Source organism: Magnolia sinica, chromosome 4 (genome assembly GCF_029962835.1).
Source record: "Magnolia sinica isolate HGM2019 chromosome 4, MsV1, whole genome shotgun sequence".
Taxonomy (NCBI): Eukaryota; Viridiplantae; Streptophyta; class Magnoliopsida; order Magnoliales; family Magnoliaceae; genus Magnolia; species Magnolia sinica.
Window position 1 is genome coordinate 29,780,546 of NC_080576.1, and position 21,988 is coordinate 29,802,533.

At 41.3% G+C, this 21,988-nt stretch overlaps 1 protein-coding gene across 1 annotated transcript; it reads left to right on the top strand.

Annotated features, from left to right (window-relative positions):
- Nucleotides 1-19,049: 19,049 nt before the first annotated feature.
- LOC131244431 (uncharacterized protein At2g29880-like) lies at nucleotides 19,050-20,149 on the top strand. Its single transcript, XM_058244034.1, has 2 exons — nucleotides 19,050-19,327; nucleotides 19,416-20,149. The coding sequence occupies exons 1-2, from the start codon at nucleotides 19,052-19,054 to the stop codon at nucleotides 19,740-19,742; spliced, it is 603 nt and encodes a 200-aa protein (XP_058100017.1). The 5' UTR covers nucleotides 19,050-19,051; the 3' UTR covers nucleotides 19,743-20,149.
- The last annotated feature ends 1,839 nt before the right edge of the window (nucleotides 20,150-21,988 follow it).

The window sequence follows — 21,988 nt, forward strand, 5'->3', positions numbered from 1 at the left end:
CGAAAACTTAGACAACTTTAAAATGCACGAAGTTGATCTATTCATCTCATCAATACATGATACGGATTCTGAATGATTTGGCACAACAAAATTTGACAACACTGGGTGCTAGATTTACAATATATCATTTACAACAATGATGTATAGTGGCTCAGTTAAATCCTTATTTCACTCCGGATGACGAACTTAAACTCAAATTTTCAAATTTCACTATCTTAATGGTTTTCTATAGGTTTACCATTAACCTTTATAATGATTTTCTATTAGTTCACTACTAACCTTTATAATGATTTTCTATAGGTTAACCACTAACATTTGTGGTCTTACACAAGGACCTATGTATACTCCTGTCGAAGGCTTACACAGAGACTTACAAATGTTTTCTATAAGCTTACCAATAACCTTTACACACACACACACACACCCGTAGGTGGCTCACATAGAGACTTAATTGAGTTTGGATTACAAACTCTATACTTAAATTTACACAAGACTTAAGTATACAATAAACTCAAAAATAACTCTTACGAGTTGGATGAGCCTCGTTGATAGTGCCTTTGTCAATATGCTTCTTCACACTTGAATTAACTTCTCTTCAGCTCCCCCGATCTTTAAAGTGGATCTTCAACTCCAACGATCAACTACCTTGCAATGATCTTCCAATCAAGAGTGCTAAGGTAATAGGATGGTGGTAGAATCTCCTACAACTAATGGGATAGTTGGTCCGTAATGGGTATTCACTTAGATGGGCATTCTAGAGGATGATAGACAAAGAATTTACCTATTAGGATTAGTGTTTACCCTCTAAAGAATGCAGGAGAATATGTACATCTTCAATGTGAGATTAGAATGCTCATATAGAGTAATAAATCACAAGGAAGATGACATGAACTCTTTAGTTTAGATTCTAAATGAAGTGAAAAGGTGTTGTATACCTAGGGCCTCCTAAACCATGAAAAAACCATCTAATTTTCTAAGGTCCAAGTGTCAAATTTATAATAAAAGGGCCCTAATGGATCTATAATGGCTAGTTGTTTGGTCGAACCTAAGAAAGTTCAGTTCGATCGAAAATAGCCAGTTAGAGTCTAGTCAGTTGCTAGATAGAATTCGGCCATTTTGATCAAACCAAATTAAGGCGAAAGTTCACCAGGTTGGACAAAAAATTGTTGAATTTCCTTATTGCTTGTTGGAATGTTTTAGTCATTTTTGGTTGGACCGAAGATAGTTCAAGTCGAACAGAAAATCCTAGGAATACCTCTAAAGCCTAGATGAACTTGTTCAAATTAATTTGTAAGGTTTGGATGATCTAAACAATTATTTTCCTATTAAGGGAAGGATTATATAGAGGTCAGTTATTTTGGAATTAAAGGGGTCTGGGGCTAGTTTCACCAATGCACTTTAATTTACCGATGTCTTCATGCCTTATGTTGCAAGTGCTCAAGTCTTTGGTTGTCTTCATCTTCCAATGGGGGCTCAACCAACTTACACCAAGAAGGCCAACTACGAGTCAACCTCCTATACAACAATGATGAAGGACGATGTATGGACAAAGGGAACTCAGTAGTCAGTCTAAACCATCATCCAGACACAAGAATGGATGGCAAGGGTCACGTGGTAATCCGAGCAATCATGACCTCAGAATCAAAAGCCACCTGCGTACTACTCCAAAGAAATGGATCGAGACGCGGCATAAACAATCGACTAGACTTAGAATGGTCCGGCCGACAGAGGCATTCACCAACTGATGGACTATTGTTACCCATCACAAATTCCCACGACTCCCTCAAGGCCTGGTGCATACTCAAAAACATCGACTTCAATGGCAAAGAGCAACAACCAGAGTTCTTGTTATTATCAGGCGTAAAAATCCGCATATAGTCAAAGAAAGGCTTGGGCCGCCATTCACATGTACCCATCCTCTCAGACAATCTCCCCTGAAGAATGACCTAACAAACTGTTGCACTAATCACAGATGGCTTGTTAGAGACAACGAGCCATTCCAGGGGTCACCAAGAGCAAAAGACTTCATGCAAGGGGTTAACCTAGGGACGACAAGACTCGTGCAGGGGGGAACTCTCGTGATAACAATTACGCTTGGGACCATCCCTCCCCTTACATTTACCTACAACATGATATTCATCCTACCAATGAAATTCCAAGCACAACCAGGCCAACCTGACCAGATGCCTAGAGACATCATGGATGAAAGTGAAGCCTTGGTGACATTTGATGTAGAGACCAATGCACTAGTCGAGGATCGGGAATGCTCTAAAGATGGTGATGAGAGGGAACATGACGAAGTCAGTCACTCAATGATTAGAAATGAAGACCCAATCACTAGGGAGGACAACATGGATCAAGAATCAATTTATATCGACAATTCAAGAGTCATTGAGAAGGTGATCTTTATGAGACTGCCATATGCACTCACCAAGCACCTCAAACCTTTTTATATGACCACACACATGGATAGATATCCCATGTCCTGCATCATGGTCAACAACGGGGATGTAATCAACATCGTGTCAATGACGGCAGTTAGGAAACTACACAAGACGGATAAGGACTTGTTGCCTACCAAGATTACAGTCTCAGGATTTGCAATTGTGGTTACCAACATGAAAGAGATACTTGGTGTTGATTTGCAAGTCAGGACTTGGAGAGTCCTGGCAGCATTTTTCATCATCGAGCCAAATATTGACTACATCGCACTCCTTGGGAGAGATTGGATCCACTCCAACAAGTGTGTTCCCTCATCAATGCATCAATCTTTGATATTGTGGGGTGGACCCAAAGCATAAATCATGTGGGCCGAAAAATAACCATACACCATAAATTCGAATGTGACTAAAGCGAAGTTCTATAACGAAAGGTTTGGTTCATTACGTTTAATTAGTTGGGATAAGAATGGTTGACCATCTAGGGTAACAGCCACATTCGAACCTTCGTAAGATCTCGATGCACTCATTTCAATTAGCCTAGTTAGGTGGTGAGATTCCTTCACTGCAAATTTTGAACTACTTGAAACTAAGATCGGATTAGATGTCAATGTCCATAACGTGATAACTTTATTATACACTTTGGTCAATTCCTACACCCTTTCAGAATTGGCCCCACCAACCAGTTATTACCGTATTAGAGGGTCAATCTACGGAGCCAACTATTGCCGCGTTGGAAGAAACTTCAAATGCATATAGGGAGCCAAAAGTGATTACTCTATATCGACGATAACCTCAATATTTCATCAAGGAGATCCTTTGATGGATTTCAGGGTAAAGAGGCCACAATCATGACCATAATTAGTAGGCTTGAGAAATATCTCGGTACTACTGAAGACCAGGATGGCTCCCATGTTCACATTATTGAGTGTATAATGAAAGAAGACATTGTAGCAGATGATGAAATAGCCTTCCACGAACTCGAGCCGGCACTACCCAAGATGGACGATGTTAAAGTTGACGTCCAAGATGCCTTGATTGAGGTGAATCTTGGGACAAAAGACAACTCATGCCCTATGTTCATCAGTGCATGGTTGGATCTGTATGCACAAATGGAGACTATGCAAATTATTTCACTTGGGACCATCATGGAATGCCCAGGTTAGATCGAGCAATAGTTGAACACCACCTCTTGATCAAGGAAGGATTCAAGTCATTTAAGCAATCAATGAGAAGGATGAACCCCTGAGATTACCCTTAAGATCAAAGAAGAAATATAAAGGTTGTTAAAGGTTGTGTTCATAAAGGCGATCCAATACGCTGACTGGATTTCTAATAGTCCCCATCATCAAGAAAAATGGGAAGTTGAGGTTGTGCATCAGCTTCAGGAATCTAAATCTAGCAACCCCAAAAGATAAATACCACCTACCCATGGTGGATCAGTTGATTGACAGGGCCACAAGACATCAAATCATATCCTTTATGAATGGCCATTCTGATTATAACTAAATTTTCATCGTAGAAGAAGACGTTGTGAAGACAACTTTCTGATGCCTAGGAGCGATTGGGACCTATTGTTGGGTCGCGATGCCCTTCGGCTCAGAAACGCAGGTGCAACCTATTAGAGAGTAATGAATGTCATCTTCCACAACATGATCAACATGATTATGGAGGTATATATTGATGACATCATGGTTAAATTAATAGATCTTGGCAAATACTTTGCTGATTTAAGAAGATCTTTCAAATGCATGAGGAGACACAAGCTGAAGATGAACCCTCTGAAGTGTGTGTTCGGAGTATCAACTGGGAACTTTTTAGGGTTTCTCATTCATCAATGGGGTATCGAGGTTAATCAAATCAAAGTTCGAGTGATCCTAGAAGTAGCCCAACCTAAAAATATGAAGGAATTATGGAAGTTCATCAGTCATGTTAATTTTTTACGGTGATTCATTTCAAATTCTATAGGGAAGATTAGCTCTTTCTCACCACTAATCAAACTAAAAGTTGGCCAAGAATTCGTTTGGACACCAGAGCATCAGGCTGGTTTCAACCAATTGAAGGAAATATCCAACAAAACCTCCCATGTTGATTCCCCTCAGAAAAGATAAGTCGTTTCTTCTGTATATATCAACTAGAGTCGAATCTATTCGAGTGTTGCTCATACGAGAAAATGATGATAGAAAGGAGAAGGTTATCTATTACATCTCTAGAATTCTCTTTCAAATACATGCTTGCATGACCAATCTTGCGAGGAAGGATCGGGAAATGGATTCTAGCTTTATCATAATTCTCTTTCACCTATGTGTCCCAAAAGGCGATAAATGGTCAGCCATTGGCAGATTTCTTGGCTGATCACCCCAGAAAAGTAGAAAACCATATCACAACAAAGGAGGTAGGTATTCACATCATCAATCTTGTTCCATGGAAATTATATTTGATGGGTCCTGCACAGAGAATTCCTCTGAAGAAGGAATCATCATAATCTCTCCTAAAGGAACGAGAGAGTATTATTCTTTCCAATTGAATTTTGATTGTGCCAACAACCAAGGTAAATATGAGGCATTAATAATTGGCCTAGAGATTTGAAGAGAGATGGGGGCAAAACGTATTGAGGTTATAGGTGATTCTCAAGTGGTCCTAAGTCAGCTCGCAGGAAAGTATAGATGTCACACCCCAAATTCGGTTTCCAACGCCCATTTGTCGTAATCTGAATTTGGAGTTGACAACCTCCGTGGTACCCCGGTTTCAATACCTAGCACCCATACGCCAAGTTCTAGAAACAGGATCCCACAAGGAGGATTTTCAAGGTTTTATATATATATATATATATATATATATTCAAGTGGCCACCTGAAGGCTTATGCAAACCAATGTCCTAAATCTTTACAAATACAGGAAAGGACAAATTCAAAATGAATGAAAAGAAATTCCAACTGCGGGAGGATGCCAACTACTAGAATATACATGCTATGACTAACTAGAAAATGATTAATTAGAATAAGATGAGAATTGAAATTGGCTTCCACTAGGGAGAGAATGTTGTGATTGACTGAAATGTAAGTGCTGAAAATAAGACTAGCTCCCGTTAAGGGGAGGATGCCGAACTTAATTAGAATGTGAGGGCTGGATCTGAGGTTGGCTCCTGCTAGGGAGAGTTAGTTGAAATGGATTGGTTGTATACAAAGTCGAGTTTTGGGCCGACAAACTAACCAAAGCACTTAGTGGTTGTGCCGGCATGCTTTAGAATGATGGGGTGGCCCTGCTTTAGAGGAGACAGGTCACGAGTTTTTCCAACCTTTGTAGGCTGTGAGCTACTTTAAATATGAAGGGAGAAGCTGCAGGTGTCACAGTTGGGTGGTTGGGTGCCTTTGGAGATCCAAGAACACCTCCTTGGATCACCATGATTGCCTGCGCGTATGCCCGAATAATGCTTTAGTATGTGTGCGTTGGCTTTGTGGGGCAGCGAACCCGCATATGATTTTTTTAGGTGCAATGGTTGTATAATGGCTATTGCCTTCTGTTGATCGATTCATTGCATGCTAAATTTTTTATTTTTTATTTTCGCTTTCTTTGGTTGTTTTGCTTTCTTTTTTTCTAATTTTTTTTTCTTTTGAACAGTTTAAACTGGAATAAAAGAATGTCCAAGCAGGAAAGTAAATGGACCAGTGTAAATTGGAATGCACGTGTAAAAAGTAAATTAACTAGTATGTACTAAAAATGCAATAAAGTAAATGGACTGGTGGAAACTGGAATGAAGGATGCTTGTGAGAAAGCAAATAAACCAATTGTACTGGAATGTAAGATGTAGGTAGGAAAGTAAATGGACCAATGTATAATGGTATGTTAGTACGTTAGTTAGTTAGCAAGTACCAATATTCATTGAAATGTCAATTAGTTTGGTAGGAAAGTAAAAGGGATTGGTATTTACTGGAATGCGGAAAGTAAAAGCGTCGAAATTGTGGAATCCCAAAAAAGTTGTAAGATCCCGTGTTTCGAGTCAGGCCTTGACTAGTGGCTAGCTATCTCCAATGGAGTCGTCATTTTATGAATGCCCTCCCGTGTGTGAAGATGATGTGAAATGATGCTCACTTTCTTGGCTTATTCCGTTTGTCAGTTCTAGTTTTGGTTTGATTTAAATGTGGGATTGACTCAAATATAAATGTGTGTTTGACTTTGTAACGTCTCAATTTACAGGTATCCAATCACACGCACACCTAGACATATACATCAACCTCATGAGGAATATAGTGAGATATTAAATATAATGTGTAAGACCTGTATCCTACCCTATACTGTTCCGACGACTCTCGCAATCCTTCGCGTTGAATTCCAGCAACCTGCGACGTATAATCGATGTTTGCGCATGACCCTAAGTTGTATCCTGTAGATTTAAGCCGGCTTAATCCGAGACTTGTATCATTGCGACCGCACCGTCGCCGCGGTTCCAACGCCACGTCTTGCGCACCGATGCGATACCCTGGTCGGAAGATGTGGGCCGGCGTTTATTTCGAAGAAACGTCGTGCTTTTGTGATCCCAAGAGAATCTCTACAACATGTCTCATCAATCAATCACTCCATCAATCAATCACATCATATCATGTCAAGTACAAGAGCAACCCATGCTTCCTTTCTCCACAAGTCAAGCAAATCCCAAAGTCAACCAATCACTCACCTCACCCATCACTCACCTCACATCCATCACTCTCTCTCCTTACATCTCATCTCTCCCTCTCTTTCCGTTCTCATTTTCCAAGCAAAAGAGTGGACGTCCATGGTTTTCCAAGAGAGGAAGTGCATGTGTGTGGCCCACCTTCCCATTCCAAAACCTATCATCCTAGCCATTCAAACCTCATCTTCTACCATCAAAGTGAGGCACAAGGAGGTCGGCTTTCCAACGGACCGAGAAGATCAAACGGTGGGTGCTTCAATAGGCTAGTTTTCATGTTTTTATGATGGGCCAAGTGAGGCCTACCGATCAATGGTATGGATCTCACTTTGGACCCTAAGATGTAGCTGATGGCCCACCTTGATCTTCATGATCATTCCATGATGGGGCCATTCTCCATGGACCCCATCATGATGTTTATTTTCTAACTTGAAAAGGGGTCATCTAGACCTTCTATTTTGGTGGAGAAAGGATCTCCATCGTTGATTTTGATCGATGGGCCCATATGAAATGGGACCCACTTGATATATGTTTTAAATCATGCAAGGGAGGGCCCATAATGTCGAGGTCCCTCCATCTCACGTGCTTCCCACCTTTTCTTTCTCTCTCCCTCTCTCTCTTTCATTTTATTTCCCATTGTGTGTGATGATGTGGCCGTGTGGCCCATCCGGATGGACCCCATCATGAAGCATGTATTTTTTTTCCAAGTCACTTATAGGTGGGGCCCACTTTATGTATATGTTGTATTCACACCACTCACCATTTGGCGGCCCACCTAAGCAGGGCCCACCTCAATGCACATGTTATGTCCAGACGTCCAGGGACGTCCCTGGACGTCAACTGAAAACACAAATATGAGCTTGGTTCATAAGCTTAGGAAGGGGCCTGTCCATGTAGGCCCCACCTTGATGTGTGGGACTAATCCACACCGTCCACACCACTGGACGGTGGGACCCCGCTGATGTAAGTGCTCCTCCACACTGTCCACATCACTGGACGGTGGGACCCACCATGATGCATGTGTTGCATCCGAGCCGTCCAACCCTTTTGAAAGCCCATTTTAAGGCTTGAGACTAAAAATAGGACAGATCTATAGTTCAAGTGGACCCCACCTTTGTATATGTATGGGGCCCGTCTTGATTTATTTGTGGCCCTTCATTGAGGCCCACCTTGGTATATGTATGAGGCCCATTTTGGGTTTATTTGTAGCCGTCCATTGAGGCCCACCTTGGTATATGTATGAGGCCCAATTTGGTTTATTTGTGGCCGTCCATTGAGGCCCACCTAGGTATATGTATGAGGCCCATTTTGGGTTTATTTGTAGTCGTCCATTGAGGCCCACCTTGGTATATGTATGAGGCCCAATTTGGTTTATTTGTGGTCGTCCATTGAGGCCTACCTTGGTATATGTATGAGGCCCATTTTGGTTTATTTGTGGCCGTCCATTGAGGCCCACCTTGGTATGTGGATGAGGCCCATCTTAATTTAATTGTGGTCGTCCATTGAGGCCCATATGATATGCATATGGCCTATGTGATTAGGCCCATTTTGATGTATTCTAAGGCCCTTCTTGATGTAGTTATGGCCCATTCATTGGGGCCCACCTTTGATATGTATGAGCCCATCTGTGAGGCCCACCTTGATGTACATGAGGCCCATTATGATGTGTATTAGGCCCTTATCGCGTGGCCCATTCGATGTATTCGAGACTCAGATACGTGGCCCATTTGATGCATACAAGACTCATGTGTAGGGCCCACCTATTATGTATTTGAGGCCCATAGGTTGTGGCCCATTATGATGTATTTGAGGCCGATGGGCGAGGCCCAATGTGATATATGTGTGGCCGTTGCGATTGCATATGAATCCCTTATGTGGGCCACTCCTTGGGAGCAATGTTAGTTAAATGTCCACATTGATGGACAATGATGGTTAGATGTCCTCATTGTGACCTTCCATTAAGCCTTGTTAAGCTTATTCTTACCAATTCTGATTCACGTGACCGATTCATCGATTCTGATTATCGATTGATCCGATTGTCGTGACCGATTTGCCGATTCTGATTATCGATTGATCTCAATTGTCGTGACCGATTTGCCGATTCTGATTATCGATCGATTGATCCAATTGTCGTGACCGATTTACCGATTCTAATCATCGATCGATTGATCTGATTGTCATGACCGATGTGCTGATTCTGATTATCAATTGATCCGATTGTCGTGACCGATTTGTCGATTCTGATTATCAATTAATCCGATTGTCGTGATCTATTTGCCGATTCTGATTATCGATTGATCCGGTTGTCGTGACCGATTGTCGATTCTGATTGTCGATTGATCCGATTGTCATGACCAATTTGTCGATTCTGATTATCGATCAATCCGATTGTCGTGACCAATTTGCCGACTTTGATTATCGATCGATCCCAGTTATCGTGACCGATTTACTGATTCTGATTATCGATCTATCCGATTGTTGTGACCGATTTGCCGATTCTGATTAGCGATCGAGGCTCATTATCGTGACAGATTTACCGATTCTTATTATCAATTGATCTCGATTGTTGAGGTCGAGTATCAAAGCCGATTCCGATTGTCGAGGCCGATTGTATAGGCCGACCCCGATTGTTGAGGCCGATTCTGAGTATCGATTCCGATTGTCGAGACCTTTATGATGTATATGTGAACCGTAGTTAAGGCCTAATGTGATGTATTCATGGCCCATGGACAAGGCCCATTGTGGTGTATTCGTGGCCTATGGGCAAGGCTATTGTGATGTGTATTATGCCTAGGATGTATGACGCAATGGATGTATTCGTGACCCATGTGTAGGGCCCACATGTCATGTATTTGAAGCCCATGAGCAGGGCCCACCTGTTGTGTATATGTGGCTCTTGAGTGAGGCCCATGGTGTTGTATATTTAACCCTTGTGAGAGGCCATGGGTCCACTATATGTTAGCCTCTATGTGGGCCATTCCTTGGGGGCAATGTTGGTTAAATGTCCACATTGTAGATGTCGATTGTCGATGCCGGTTATTGATACTGATTATGAGTATGTGACAGCATAGCATCATGATACATGCTCATATGCATCATCTGTATGTTTGTTATGAGATGTGGTTGACCATTGCATATGTCATTGGGTAGGTTGTTATGAGACTCCTTGATGGGCAGAGATTGTCTCACCTGAGCGCATGGTATGCGTAGGAGTGATGCATGATTGGATTGTATGACTCATGCATCTTGCATTGTGATCACTGTACCCCCTAGCGACATCAGGGTCCTAGCCTCCACAGGTATTTCGTGGATGGCCAGATGGGACACCGAAAATCTATTCTACATTGGGTACTATAGATATCCCTGGGTGAAAGTCTATAAACCCTCTTGGTTCTAAAGGTTACTCCAACGTCTAGACCGAATGGATGCATGAGCGCATGAGGGCCGTATACCGTTAGGCCGCGTCTCCCACTGTGTCGTGGTCAGTTGGAAGGGGGTACGGCCTTACATGCCCGAGAGGAATGGGGCATTGCTAGGCTGAGTCTGACCAGCTCGAGGAATGGGTCCGCTATCAATGAGCCGGGCCCGATATTGGCAAGCAGATATTGAGGTCTCTTCCACTCACCTTGTTGCGCGCGATGGGGCGGCAACCTGGTTTGGAGTGTAATAGACCCCGGTGATTTTTCAAAGAGTAACTGTATTGATATGTGGACTTATTAAGAAGGAATTACATATTCATTCATTCATTCATTCACTATCCACTCGGGCTGGTGGTGCGTAACTATTTGTTACGTGTACCTTCGCAAGGCGAGGATTTCGGTTGGGCGCGCAACTGACCTGAGATCAGGAGTTTACCACATTGAGTCTGACTATCCAAATTTAAGTATGGGACTGGTTTGGATAGAAGTCCCTTGTGGTGGACCCCGTAGCCTACGATACTACGTACTATCATCCCGACTTCACACTCCAGCATGATCATTTCATTCACACCGCATATCATATTGCATCCACAGTACTTAGCATTTTGGGTTACTATGTTTCTCCACTTATATGGTCTAGACGGACTTAGTAGGATTTACATATTGCATTATACTCTCAGCATCTGATATTTTGGCTCTCTTTGACTCTTCATTTGTATAGTTGATCTTATTGCGTGTTTTGATATTGTTTGACTCATGAACTTGTCAGTATTTTTGCTTACTTTGATAACGTATGAATCATGACCTTGTGCTTATTTCGATACTGTATGATTATGTCATTGTGTTGAATACTTGGCACCTACCTTGTGCACACACTTTCACCACTCACTAAGCTTTTGATAAGCTTATGCACGATAGATGCGTGCAGGTGGCGTTAGGTTGCAGCAGTGCTGAGCTTAGAGCATGCAGCGGACCTCTGGAATTTTGATTTTTGATATATGTATTTCCCTTTCAGCATTGTATTCAAATGTTTATATTAGTGGATATGTGATGATGATGATGTTGCCTTTATGATTTGGGTATACTTTTGGTTATGCTTATTACGAGATAAATGTATATATATATATATATATATATATAAAATCCTCCTTGTAGGATCCCAGGATCGGAATCTGGAGTATAGGCACTGGAGCCGAGAATGGGGTATTGCGGAGGCTGTCGGCACCGGATTCGGCGATCGGAAATTTTGTGAGCCCGTTTTCCGAGTTTGGGGCGTGACATAATGGATCAGTGCAAATGGATCAAATAAATAAATTTCAGGGAAAAAATTATGTTTAAGGGGGTAGATTGTAACACCCCGAACTTTTCAATACCCGGGTATTAAAAGTTCTCGAGTGTTACTATAGAATTTAACCTAGTATGTATATATATTGATACCGATCTACCTAGCCTAACCTTACCTCGACTTTCCAAATGCGAATCAGACTATTGAGAACAGATTTCATCCATAAATCAAGTCATCAAACTGTTGATCATGTGGTTTGATATATGTACCTTCCTTTGGCTAAATTGGTGAATAACTCTTTATCCATAATGATTTAGATGTAAGTTATGTTGTAAGAATTGTTTATAAATGGGCATATAACTATGTAGAGCCATTGGATTTCACAGAACTCTTAGATCAACAATAATTATGAAAATGCCATTAACCTATACCCCTGAATTCCAAATCACATGGTTCTCATGATCCATTTCATGTGAAATTTTATACCAGATTTAATTATCATAAATTAACCGTACATGTCGAATTTCAGCCCTTAGATCATTGTAAACTAGCTACTTGACCTCTATAGCCATCCGTACACTTATCAGATCAAGATTTTGATCCCTTCATCTTATTTACCCCCATATGAATATGCTTAACCCACCATTAGAATTGTAATCTGAGGAACTTACACATGTGAACAAGTCACTTGAATCTAAGGGCCTGTTTGGACGCGGGGATTAGATGGGAGTAGAGTGGAGTAGGTGGGATAGGGTATTGAAATCCCACCCCGTCCTCCTCGACTTTTGTTTGGGCAGCGCGGTATTACTGACAGATGGGAGTGGTCTCTAGATTCGGAGGACGATCCGGTGGATTGCGAATCCCACATACTTCATTCTTGCCTCATCCCTATCCCATGCTCCATCCCATCCCTAGCCCGTCTGCAGTCCAGCGTATGGACGAATGGATTGGGAGTTTCCATGCTTCCGATTTAGCGGGAGAGAGGTTGTGGTTGGTTTCCATTTTGTCGCGAAAAGGGGTTTATAACAACCACCTGAGGGTCGTGATGGCCGTCTTCATCGTTCGACTGCCATCGCGAGCTGAAGGTCTGCTCATCCTGAGGTAGGTCTTCTTCCACTCATGATCTGCATGAGACGCTGTTCTGGTCTGTGCATATGTCTTGCATGTTCCAGATATTGATGATTTCTATAGCATTGGAAGCCGCCATGAAGGGTTTCTATGCATCTAGTGCATATCTATGGTTTCCAGCAAAATAGGCCCTCCGATTTGGAGTTCGCCTGTCCGGCTGGCTGCGATGGGTTCTAAATCAGGTCTGATATACATGTGCAGTAGGATTTCTTCTCTGTCCGTCCAATCTATCTTGTATTTATTCCCTCTTCTCCAATCTTTCTTACATAACTCTGTGGGGTGGTCCATGCTGTTGTGTTCCTCCCGTCAGATTTGCAGTGCATTTTTTTTCTTTTTCTTTTTTGAAAGTTGGTTGGGTCCCCACTACAATGTCCTTTATGGTCTGCTCCACCATCTCTATGGCCAGATCTCTGCCCCCTTGAAAACCTGTAACACCTTCTCAGTTCATCTCTGATAGACTTGAGTCTCAAAATTTCTTGGGCATTGCTATCTGACTATAACGATGGGCGTCTGAAAGTGGCCCCAACATCTACCTAGAGGCCTGTATAGTTATCTGTACTTACCATTGTAGTGGGGCGTTCAGATCATAGGCCAACCCAGCTAGGTCTGAGTTTGATTCCTCATCACTTGGTCTCAACCTGGACCAAAGAGTTACTCTGGCCCATTTCTCAGCCAGCAATGGTCTTCACTTAATACATACTAGTTTGTAGCTCACAGGGACTATTTCGATTCAAATGTTTGTGGACTGGAGCAGTCAGGGTTTTTTGTGTGGGCAAACCATGGACATATTAAAGTGGTTGGTTGTTTCATTCCTTTTCTATATGTCACATAATTGAATAATGAGTTAATATGGATTGTGGTTCATATTGGATATTTAAGCGATGAAATTGGCTGTAGACGTTTGCCATGTGTGGATGAACAGTGTGGATTCTTCACAAATGTGTGTTTGATTAGCAATGCTATCTTGATGTCATACAAAAAATGCTCTGAATCATGCTTCACCACAAGTGCATGTCTTCGACTCTATATATACCATGCTATCTGTAATATGAAAACTGATTTTTTTTTTTTTTTGTGAAAACTGATCAACTTTCAGTTATGATCTTGCCACCAGTTGGGTCTTTTTCTCCATTAAGACCTAACCATTGGTTGGGCTTCTTTCCTACTTACCTATTTCTGTTTCTTCCATACTGCATATGATTTTGGGTTTTCTAGTTACTATTTTCTATTTTAATGCGTTTGCGATCTATGCGTTTTGATTGTGTTTGCTTCTGTAATGCCATGTATGTTCTTATTTTTATTTCTTATGTTTTGATTTGTTAAAGGTTCTTATTTTGATTTGTTATGTTTTTAATTGTTATAGGTTCTTATTTATATTTCTTATGTTTTTATTTGTTATAACTTCTTATTTTTATTTGTTATGTTTTTGTTTGTTATAGGAAAGGATCCAGTGCTGAGAGTTTAGGTATCAATCACATTATCCACACACACAAAGAAAACATGTATGTGATCTGGTTAGCTGGTGGTTTGGGAAGACATTAATAAGGGCCTGTTTGGGTTTACCAAATAATAGTAATGGGCCTACAATGGGCAGTTATGACTTTTCCTTCATATCAATGGTTGTGATCACAAAACCATGAGCCTTTAAATGTATAGACTAGTGCTATTTCTTTCTAAAATTTCTAGCTAGAAACTGATTTATGTGTCGGTATAGTTTTCTTAACATTGAAAAGTGCTTGACAATATTGATTTTGCTAGAAACTGATTTATGTGTGGGTACAGTTTTCTTAAAATTTCTAGGTAGAAACTGAATTTGGTAAATGATAGCCGGTTGGTTCACATTTAATGTACATGTGGGGCTCCAGTGTGGCATGAGTATGGCTTGCTTCTCATTCAATGAGGACTTTCTCATCTTGCTTCTCATTGAGGGTCTTCTCCATCTGGTGTACATGAAAATCAGGCAGATGGGCAAGACTTTGTGAGTGTGGTTCCTATGTTATTGTTTGTCTTCCTAATAAGCTTGTTGTTAGCAGTAATATAGTTTATTGAGGTTGTACTAGACTACTGTACATGTTTTCTACTTCTTAAAAGGTGTTGTTTCATCTGCTGCACATGTGGTGTACAAATTTGTCAATCTAGACTAGTCAAAACATGGCTCCATTGGTGGTGGTGAATGTCCTAAAATTCACTTATCTGATACTCAGAACCAACCAATCGCTGGCCATCAAATGGGTTGTTAAAAGAAGAAGAAGAAGAAGAAGGAAAAAAGTTCATGAAAAAGAACAAGAAAAGACAATTTCAGCAGTTCATATTCAATGTCAGTACCAGATAATTAACATTGTCTGATCAGTGTAATTTTGAGGGTCTTCTCCATCCAGAGTGTAGCCCATATGTATCAAAAATATAATCATGTGAATTTTTAGGTCCTATTATTGTATGGTGAGATGGAAATGAGGAAGCAAAGGAATCAGTTTCTAACTTTGTATATCTAAAGTTTGTGAACATCTTTACCAGCAAGCCAATACACCCCTAGGGAATGTTTGAACCGAGAATGTACAGCTCTAGGATAAACCAAATGCGTAAGACCTGAAGACAAGACTCCAATGAAAAGATGGATTCTTCATCATCATGTACATGGGCAGGGGAAAAACATGGAGGGACTCCAGATCAAAGATATGAATCAACCAACAACGGTCACCATCAGGTTGTAGGGGTTGATGGTAACTGGTGGGACCACAGTTTACAGTCAACCAATAGATAACTTTCATTCTGTTGAGTGCTTGGGACATTCAATCCTCCTAGTAGGTTGGCCCATCACCTAATACAAAAATCAGCTCCATCCAATTATCAAGTGAGCCACAATAGAAAACAGTGTATAGTCGTTCAATCCTCCTAATTAACATTGTCTGATCACCCTTGCCTTCATATGTATTAAATCTCTTGTGTTAAGTAGCTGACAGTAGCATTCAATGTACATGTGGGACTTTGTCATCTTGCAGTGCTATGCTTATTCTTGGGGTGTCTGGTTATAGTGAACTTACCCTGCAAAAAATTTCTCATACAGGGAGCCCAAAGTCTGAGGCATACTCCTGATTTGTGCTGAATTCATAACAGATGATGTTAATTCCTCCTTAGTGATGCGGTTATTCATTGAATGTGTTGAAATCTTCTCATACTTGTTGTACTCTGTCGTTGTTTATTACAGGAAACAGTGTTGAGCACATCTGTCGTTGTTTATTACAGATACGTGTAAGAGGTAAATTTCTACTCTTCTCTTCATATGGGACATCAAATATACCATTTTTTCCTTCCATTGAGCACATTTGTCCCACCTGAGATTTGGATCTTCTTAAGGTTTGGGATCGGGTCCTAAAATGAGATGAAAAAACAGATGGACAACATGGATATACAAAAAATATATCAAGGCGGGGCCCACATGGTTGATCCATGAATCCTTTGGCTTGAAAGCCAAAACCTTTAATTGAGTCCTGATGGGCTGTTGTTCCTGATGGAGGGGGATTCTGCTGGATCTGGTTGCTTTGAGGGCTTCAGTAGCCTCTTTGTTGTCTCTTTAATGTTTTGCATCCAAGTTTTGTCGAAAGCTTTTTTAGCCTATTCAGCACTTGGAAGTTTGCATCCTTATTTTAGGTGTTACTTTCTTGTTTGTATTTTTGTTCATGCTGCCCAGAGATCTACATGATAGGTGAGGCCCATTTTTTGGGGGGCTCAACCTAATGGTTAAAAAAAACTGAAGGATCCTGATGATCAGATTAGGGCTCTGGCATAGCGGAAGGAAGAAAAAAAAAGCCCCCTACTTATCACAGGATAATCATTGTGTGAGTTTCATGTATCTAAAATCATGCAAATATGATCATCAGAGGAGAACACATGATTTTAACCATTGGACACTTTCAAATAAGTATTCATTTCATTTCAATAAGTGTGGCCCACCTGATGATCAATAGGCCATGTTTTTAAGACATGGAAACTAGGTATTCTTAGGACAACCTGAGTAGATCCGGTGTGGCATGAGTATGGCTTGCTTCTATGCGCGAGGTACTCAAATTGCTCGACTGAAGTCATGCAATGGAAATAAGAATACCTTTGATGGCAAGAGGTAAAGACCACTTTTATTTCTCCCTTGAGTTGTGTAAATTTCCAAAGCAGACTGGACTGGACCTCCCATATCTCAAGACTTCTAAGGCGCGTTTCGATAGCTCATAATGTAGTTAATTATAAATAATAAAAACAAAGTATTATAACATAATACATTATATTAATAAAAGGCATTTGGAACAGTCATTAAGATAATATTCTAAGCTTTAGTCATTTCATGCATTTTCTCGCTCTCTCACACTTCTCTCATCTCCCATCTGTCTCATCCTCTCCCCAGTGGACCCAACACCATGTGCAGTCCAAACCAGCGATTGGATCTCCTCAGTTGTAATCAATGCACCTCTCCTTTTTCCAATCCATGACTGGATAGTTATGACAATCATCTCTAGCGACTTCAGAGTCAAGTCTCCATTTTGCTGGTTTGTTTCGGCTTATGAAGCCTAGTCTATTACAAGGTTTTATTTTGCATGGCCCACATTGAAAGAGACCATTGAATTAGAGCTGGCAATATTCTTTGACTCGGTCAGCCCATGGAGGGATGGCCGGTACTCGGCCTCAGGTCATGCATATTGTTATAGGAATCATTCATCCATCAACTTTCTTAGTTATCAGTTGGCGATGGAGGGTGAAGATTCCGGTGAAGATACAGATAGTGTCATAGTTGCTCGGGCGATGATGGCTTGTGTGGCAGCTGTCGGGGAATATTGTCGTGAATATATGTTCAAACAGCCGACTCGTCTTAGAGATGATGAGTGAGCCAGGTTCATCAATTCTATCATTAGGGCCAGTGACCGGGATTGTGTTACGCAACTTAGGATAAATCGAGAAACATTCTTTGAACTATGTACCTAGTTACGTGAGAAGACAATGCTTCGTGATACTCGACGTGTGAGTCTTGAAGAACATTTAGTTGCTTTTCTCCACACATTGGGGCACAATGTTCGGAATCGGGTCATTGGTCATAGATCCATTCGATCAGGTGAAACAGTGAGTCGCCATTTTCATCGTGTACTAGATGTAATTGTATTTCTGTACCCCTTTTGCGTTAAACAGGCACACCAGTGACTCTGTCTGAGATATCGACAAATGCAAATTGGGCTGCTTACTTTCAGGTGTTATTTATGGTGGGTCAAATTTCTGTATACATATTTTTTTTAACTTCATTTCATTCACAGCTTAATCCAATGCATATAGGATTTTGTTGGGGCAATTGATGGTACACACATTTCAACTCATGTGCTTGCTAGTGACCATGCGAGCTTCCGCAAACGGAAGGGGGTCATCTCCCAAAACGTAATGGCGGCATGTTCATTTGATATGACATCTTGAAGACCGCCATGCAGTATGATTTCCACACACAGGTCAAAATTATGATAGCATGCTGTGTATTACATAATTTCATACGTACCGGTCCAGAATTTGACGAAGAGATGGAATACGCTGGAATATCTGTTGCTGATGGGGAGGGTAACCCAACGCCTCAAGATGTATCAACAAATGAGGAACGACAATGGCTACTGCGAGCATCTCAGCACGAAAAGGATGCTTGGATCCGCATGCGCGATGATATCGCAACCAGAATGTGGGCGGATGCGCAGCAAAATAGTAGGAGTAGATAATTGCTCGTTAAATGTTACAAATTCTGTGACTTGTTGTTAATGACATTTGGAAAACGTTGCGTACTTGACAATGGAATTCGAATCTTCCAACTTCTGACTACGTAGATTCATTATATGGAGATACCAAATGATGATTTTGTTAATCATGATTTCTAAATAGTTGTCATTCTTATGATTATGGTTGACAGTTGTAAATCATCATATGTACTTGATATTCAGGTGATATGGCAGACCGAGTGTTTGATGATCCATTGACACCAACACATTCACTGGTTAAGATACCAGTGGTGCCTACACGATCTTCCCCACGCACGAAGATGGTGAAATCCCTGGCCGAGCCTGTATCTAGAGCCCCAAAAATAAAATGGACTCCCAACATGAATCAGGTTATGATCGATATATTTCTGGAACAAGTGGCATTAGGACGCAAGGGTGATAATGGTTTCAAACGTGAGGCATATCAAATTGCCGCAGAAGCCGTAACAAAGCATACCAATATAGTCCTCAGGTGGCAGAATGTGTCGAATCAACTAAGGTATTACAAGAGGGAGTACACTGCAGTAAAGGATATGCTGGCGGCTAGCGGGTTTGGATGGGACAGTGAGCGGATGGTGGTTACGGCCCCCGATGAAGTCTGGGAGGAATATCTTAAGGTATGGTTTTTGAAATATACTGCTTCCGCCATATGATGTGTTATTAACTCGCATATTATACTTACAACTATTGATTGTACGGATGTAGTCTCACCCGCGTGCGGAAAGACTACGCGGGAAACGGATTGAGAGAATGGATGATCTTGCAATGATCGTCGGTTCGGACCAGGCAACGGGATGGTATGTCCGCGGCAGTAGGAGTATAGCTGCATCAGCATCATCATCTCATCTTCAACGAGAACTTAATGATGTATGGAGAGAGGTGGATGATGATATGGACGATACAATTGACTTGTCAAATGATTATGGCATAGAGTCTACAGGGACCATCTCATTCTCACCTGACAGTCCTTCGATAGGACAACACGGCTCATGTAGCACTCTGACTCACACAGCTGATACCAATGCTACTTAAAGTGGGAGCGCAGGAAAGAAATGATCGCGCTATCCTTGTCCCTGTGAAGTACTAGGGGCGTCTCTGCAAACTGTCGCTGATTCAATGCTCAAATTTGGCCTCGGGAAGTTGGTGAATCGCACTTCCAAAGTACTTGATGTACTAGAAGAGGTCGAGGGCCTGACTAACTCAGAGTTTTTTGAGGTTGGTCAGCTCTTGAGCAAGGATAAGGAACTGGCATCGTTCTTTGTGAGTCTGCGACCTGAGTGCCGTATTGACTGGCTGAAAAAAACTCTCCATGACCACTTTGGGGATCGAGGTGTCGGATCCATCTGAGGATTTAATATCTTTGGTTATGTTCCCTTGCTTGTTAGGTGTTGGCATGTAATAACTTTGATTTACTTGATTTAGTGTTTGAATTTTTTATTTTTGAGTATTTATTTTTCTGGACTGACAAACATGGTGGTATATCCGTAGTATATACAAATATGACTTGTGCTAGTGCGACAACTTTTATGTAGTTAACATCATTTATATACTTCCACATGAATTATGATTGGTAAGTTTATTTTCTTAAGATAGATAAGACCATACAATCCGCTAGCTTGGAAGGGTACGTACTGACAACGGTATAGCTTTTTCATTTCCTAGTCTTTTTGTACTTTACGATGCTACTCGATAGGACAATACTGATATAAACTTCAATTGCGAATTTCTATTCCAAGACATTATCTAGTGCCAATTACGTCCATGTTACTGCGGATGGGAAAGGAGAAGTATTACGTCGTCTTGGTAGGACGTAGGCCTGAAATATACATGTGTTGGGACGACACGAGGTTGGAGGTGGAAGGATATAGTGAAGCGATAGACCGCGCATTCAAGAACTGGAAAGAGGCAGTTGCATTCTGGGACGGTAACTTCGATAAGGCATGCGCATCATTGAGACCTCACACGGATTCTCATGCAGTTCAATTTGCTGTATTTTCTGATGATCATCACATCCACTAGTCTTTATCATCATCCATTCGACAAATGGTACAGGCGACACAGGCGACACCGGCCATGGTTTCTAAGGCCGTGTCGACTGATGATCTTCCCACATCAGATAGAGAGATATTTTGTGCCTTTCTAGTTAGTCTTTGTGTCCTTTTTCTTACTTTCCTTGTTATTTTCAAATTCTAGCCTAACACGGATGACTGTATGTATCTGTAATATGTCACTTGTTTCTGTTCCTCTCATTTCCCTGTACAACCTATGTTTTAACATGTCGTTGCACTTTTCATGTATTCATATATCTCTATTTTCGCATGTCATACATCTGTTGGGATCTATATGTATCACACCACTGTCACGTGATGTGGTCCATGCGAATACACGGCAATGTTTAATGTTGATAGTGATATTCATTGAATAAACTAGGTATTAGAGGCGTTGATGGGTCTATATCTTAATATGGTGTGGTCCACCTGAGATAAATCGCGCCTTCAATTTTTGGGACAACTGTGTAAGGTGATATGTCAAAGTGGATGGACGGCATGGATGAGACATTTACATTGGTGAGTGGTGCAAAGAGCACAGACAACCAGCCACATCATACGCTGCAGCTTCTATAATGCCATGTAATCCGTCCGTTGCTGCGAATGGGACGCGGATTGGCTACCCCCCCGGGACCAGCCAATGGCTGCTGGTCAGTGACCTGTGGGCCCCAACATAACTTATGTGTTTAATCCATGCCGACCATCTATTTTTACAGATGATTTTGTGGTATGACACCAAAAATGATGTATATATCATATTCAGTTGGAGCACATTACACGAAACAGTGTCGAATGAGCATCGACCAATTAAAAATGTTTTGGGGCCTTTCGTGTTTTGGATGAAGCTAATAATTTATTTATTTTTTTCCATTCATTTGTCAGTGTATGACCTACTTAACACATTGGATGTCAAATAAACAGTACAGTGGGCCGTAGGATGATTTCCATGGTGGATATCCAATCGCTATTGTTTTTATCTGGCGTGGTCCACCGGAGATATATATCCCCCTCAATTTTTGTGTCAGGCCATTAAATGATCTTTAAAAATGGATGAGTGGAATGGATGAACCACATACATATGGTGGGCCCCACATATCATCGACCACCAGACACGGGTCGATCCCACATATCACCGACCACCAGACACGGGGGTGGTTGCAGGCCGTCCGACTGTCCAAGTACGCACTATGCTTTTGTAATTCAATCCCATCTGCCTGTCTAAACATGGCA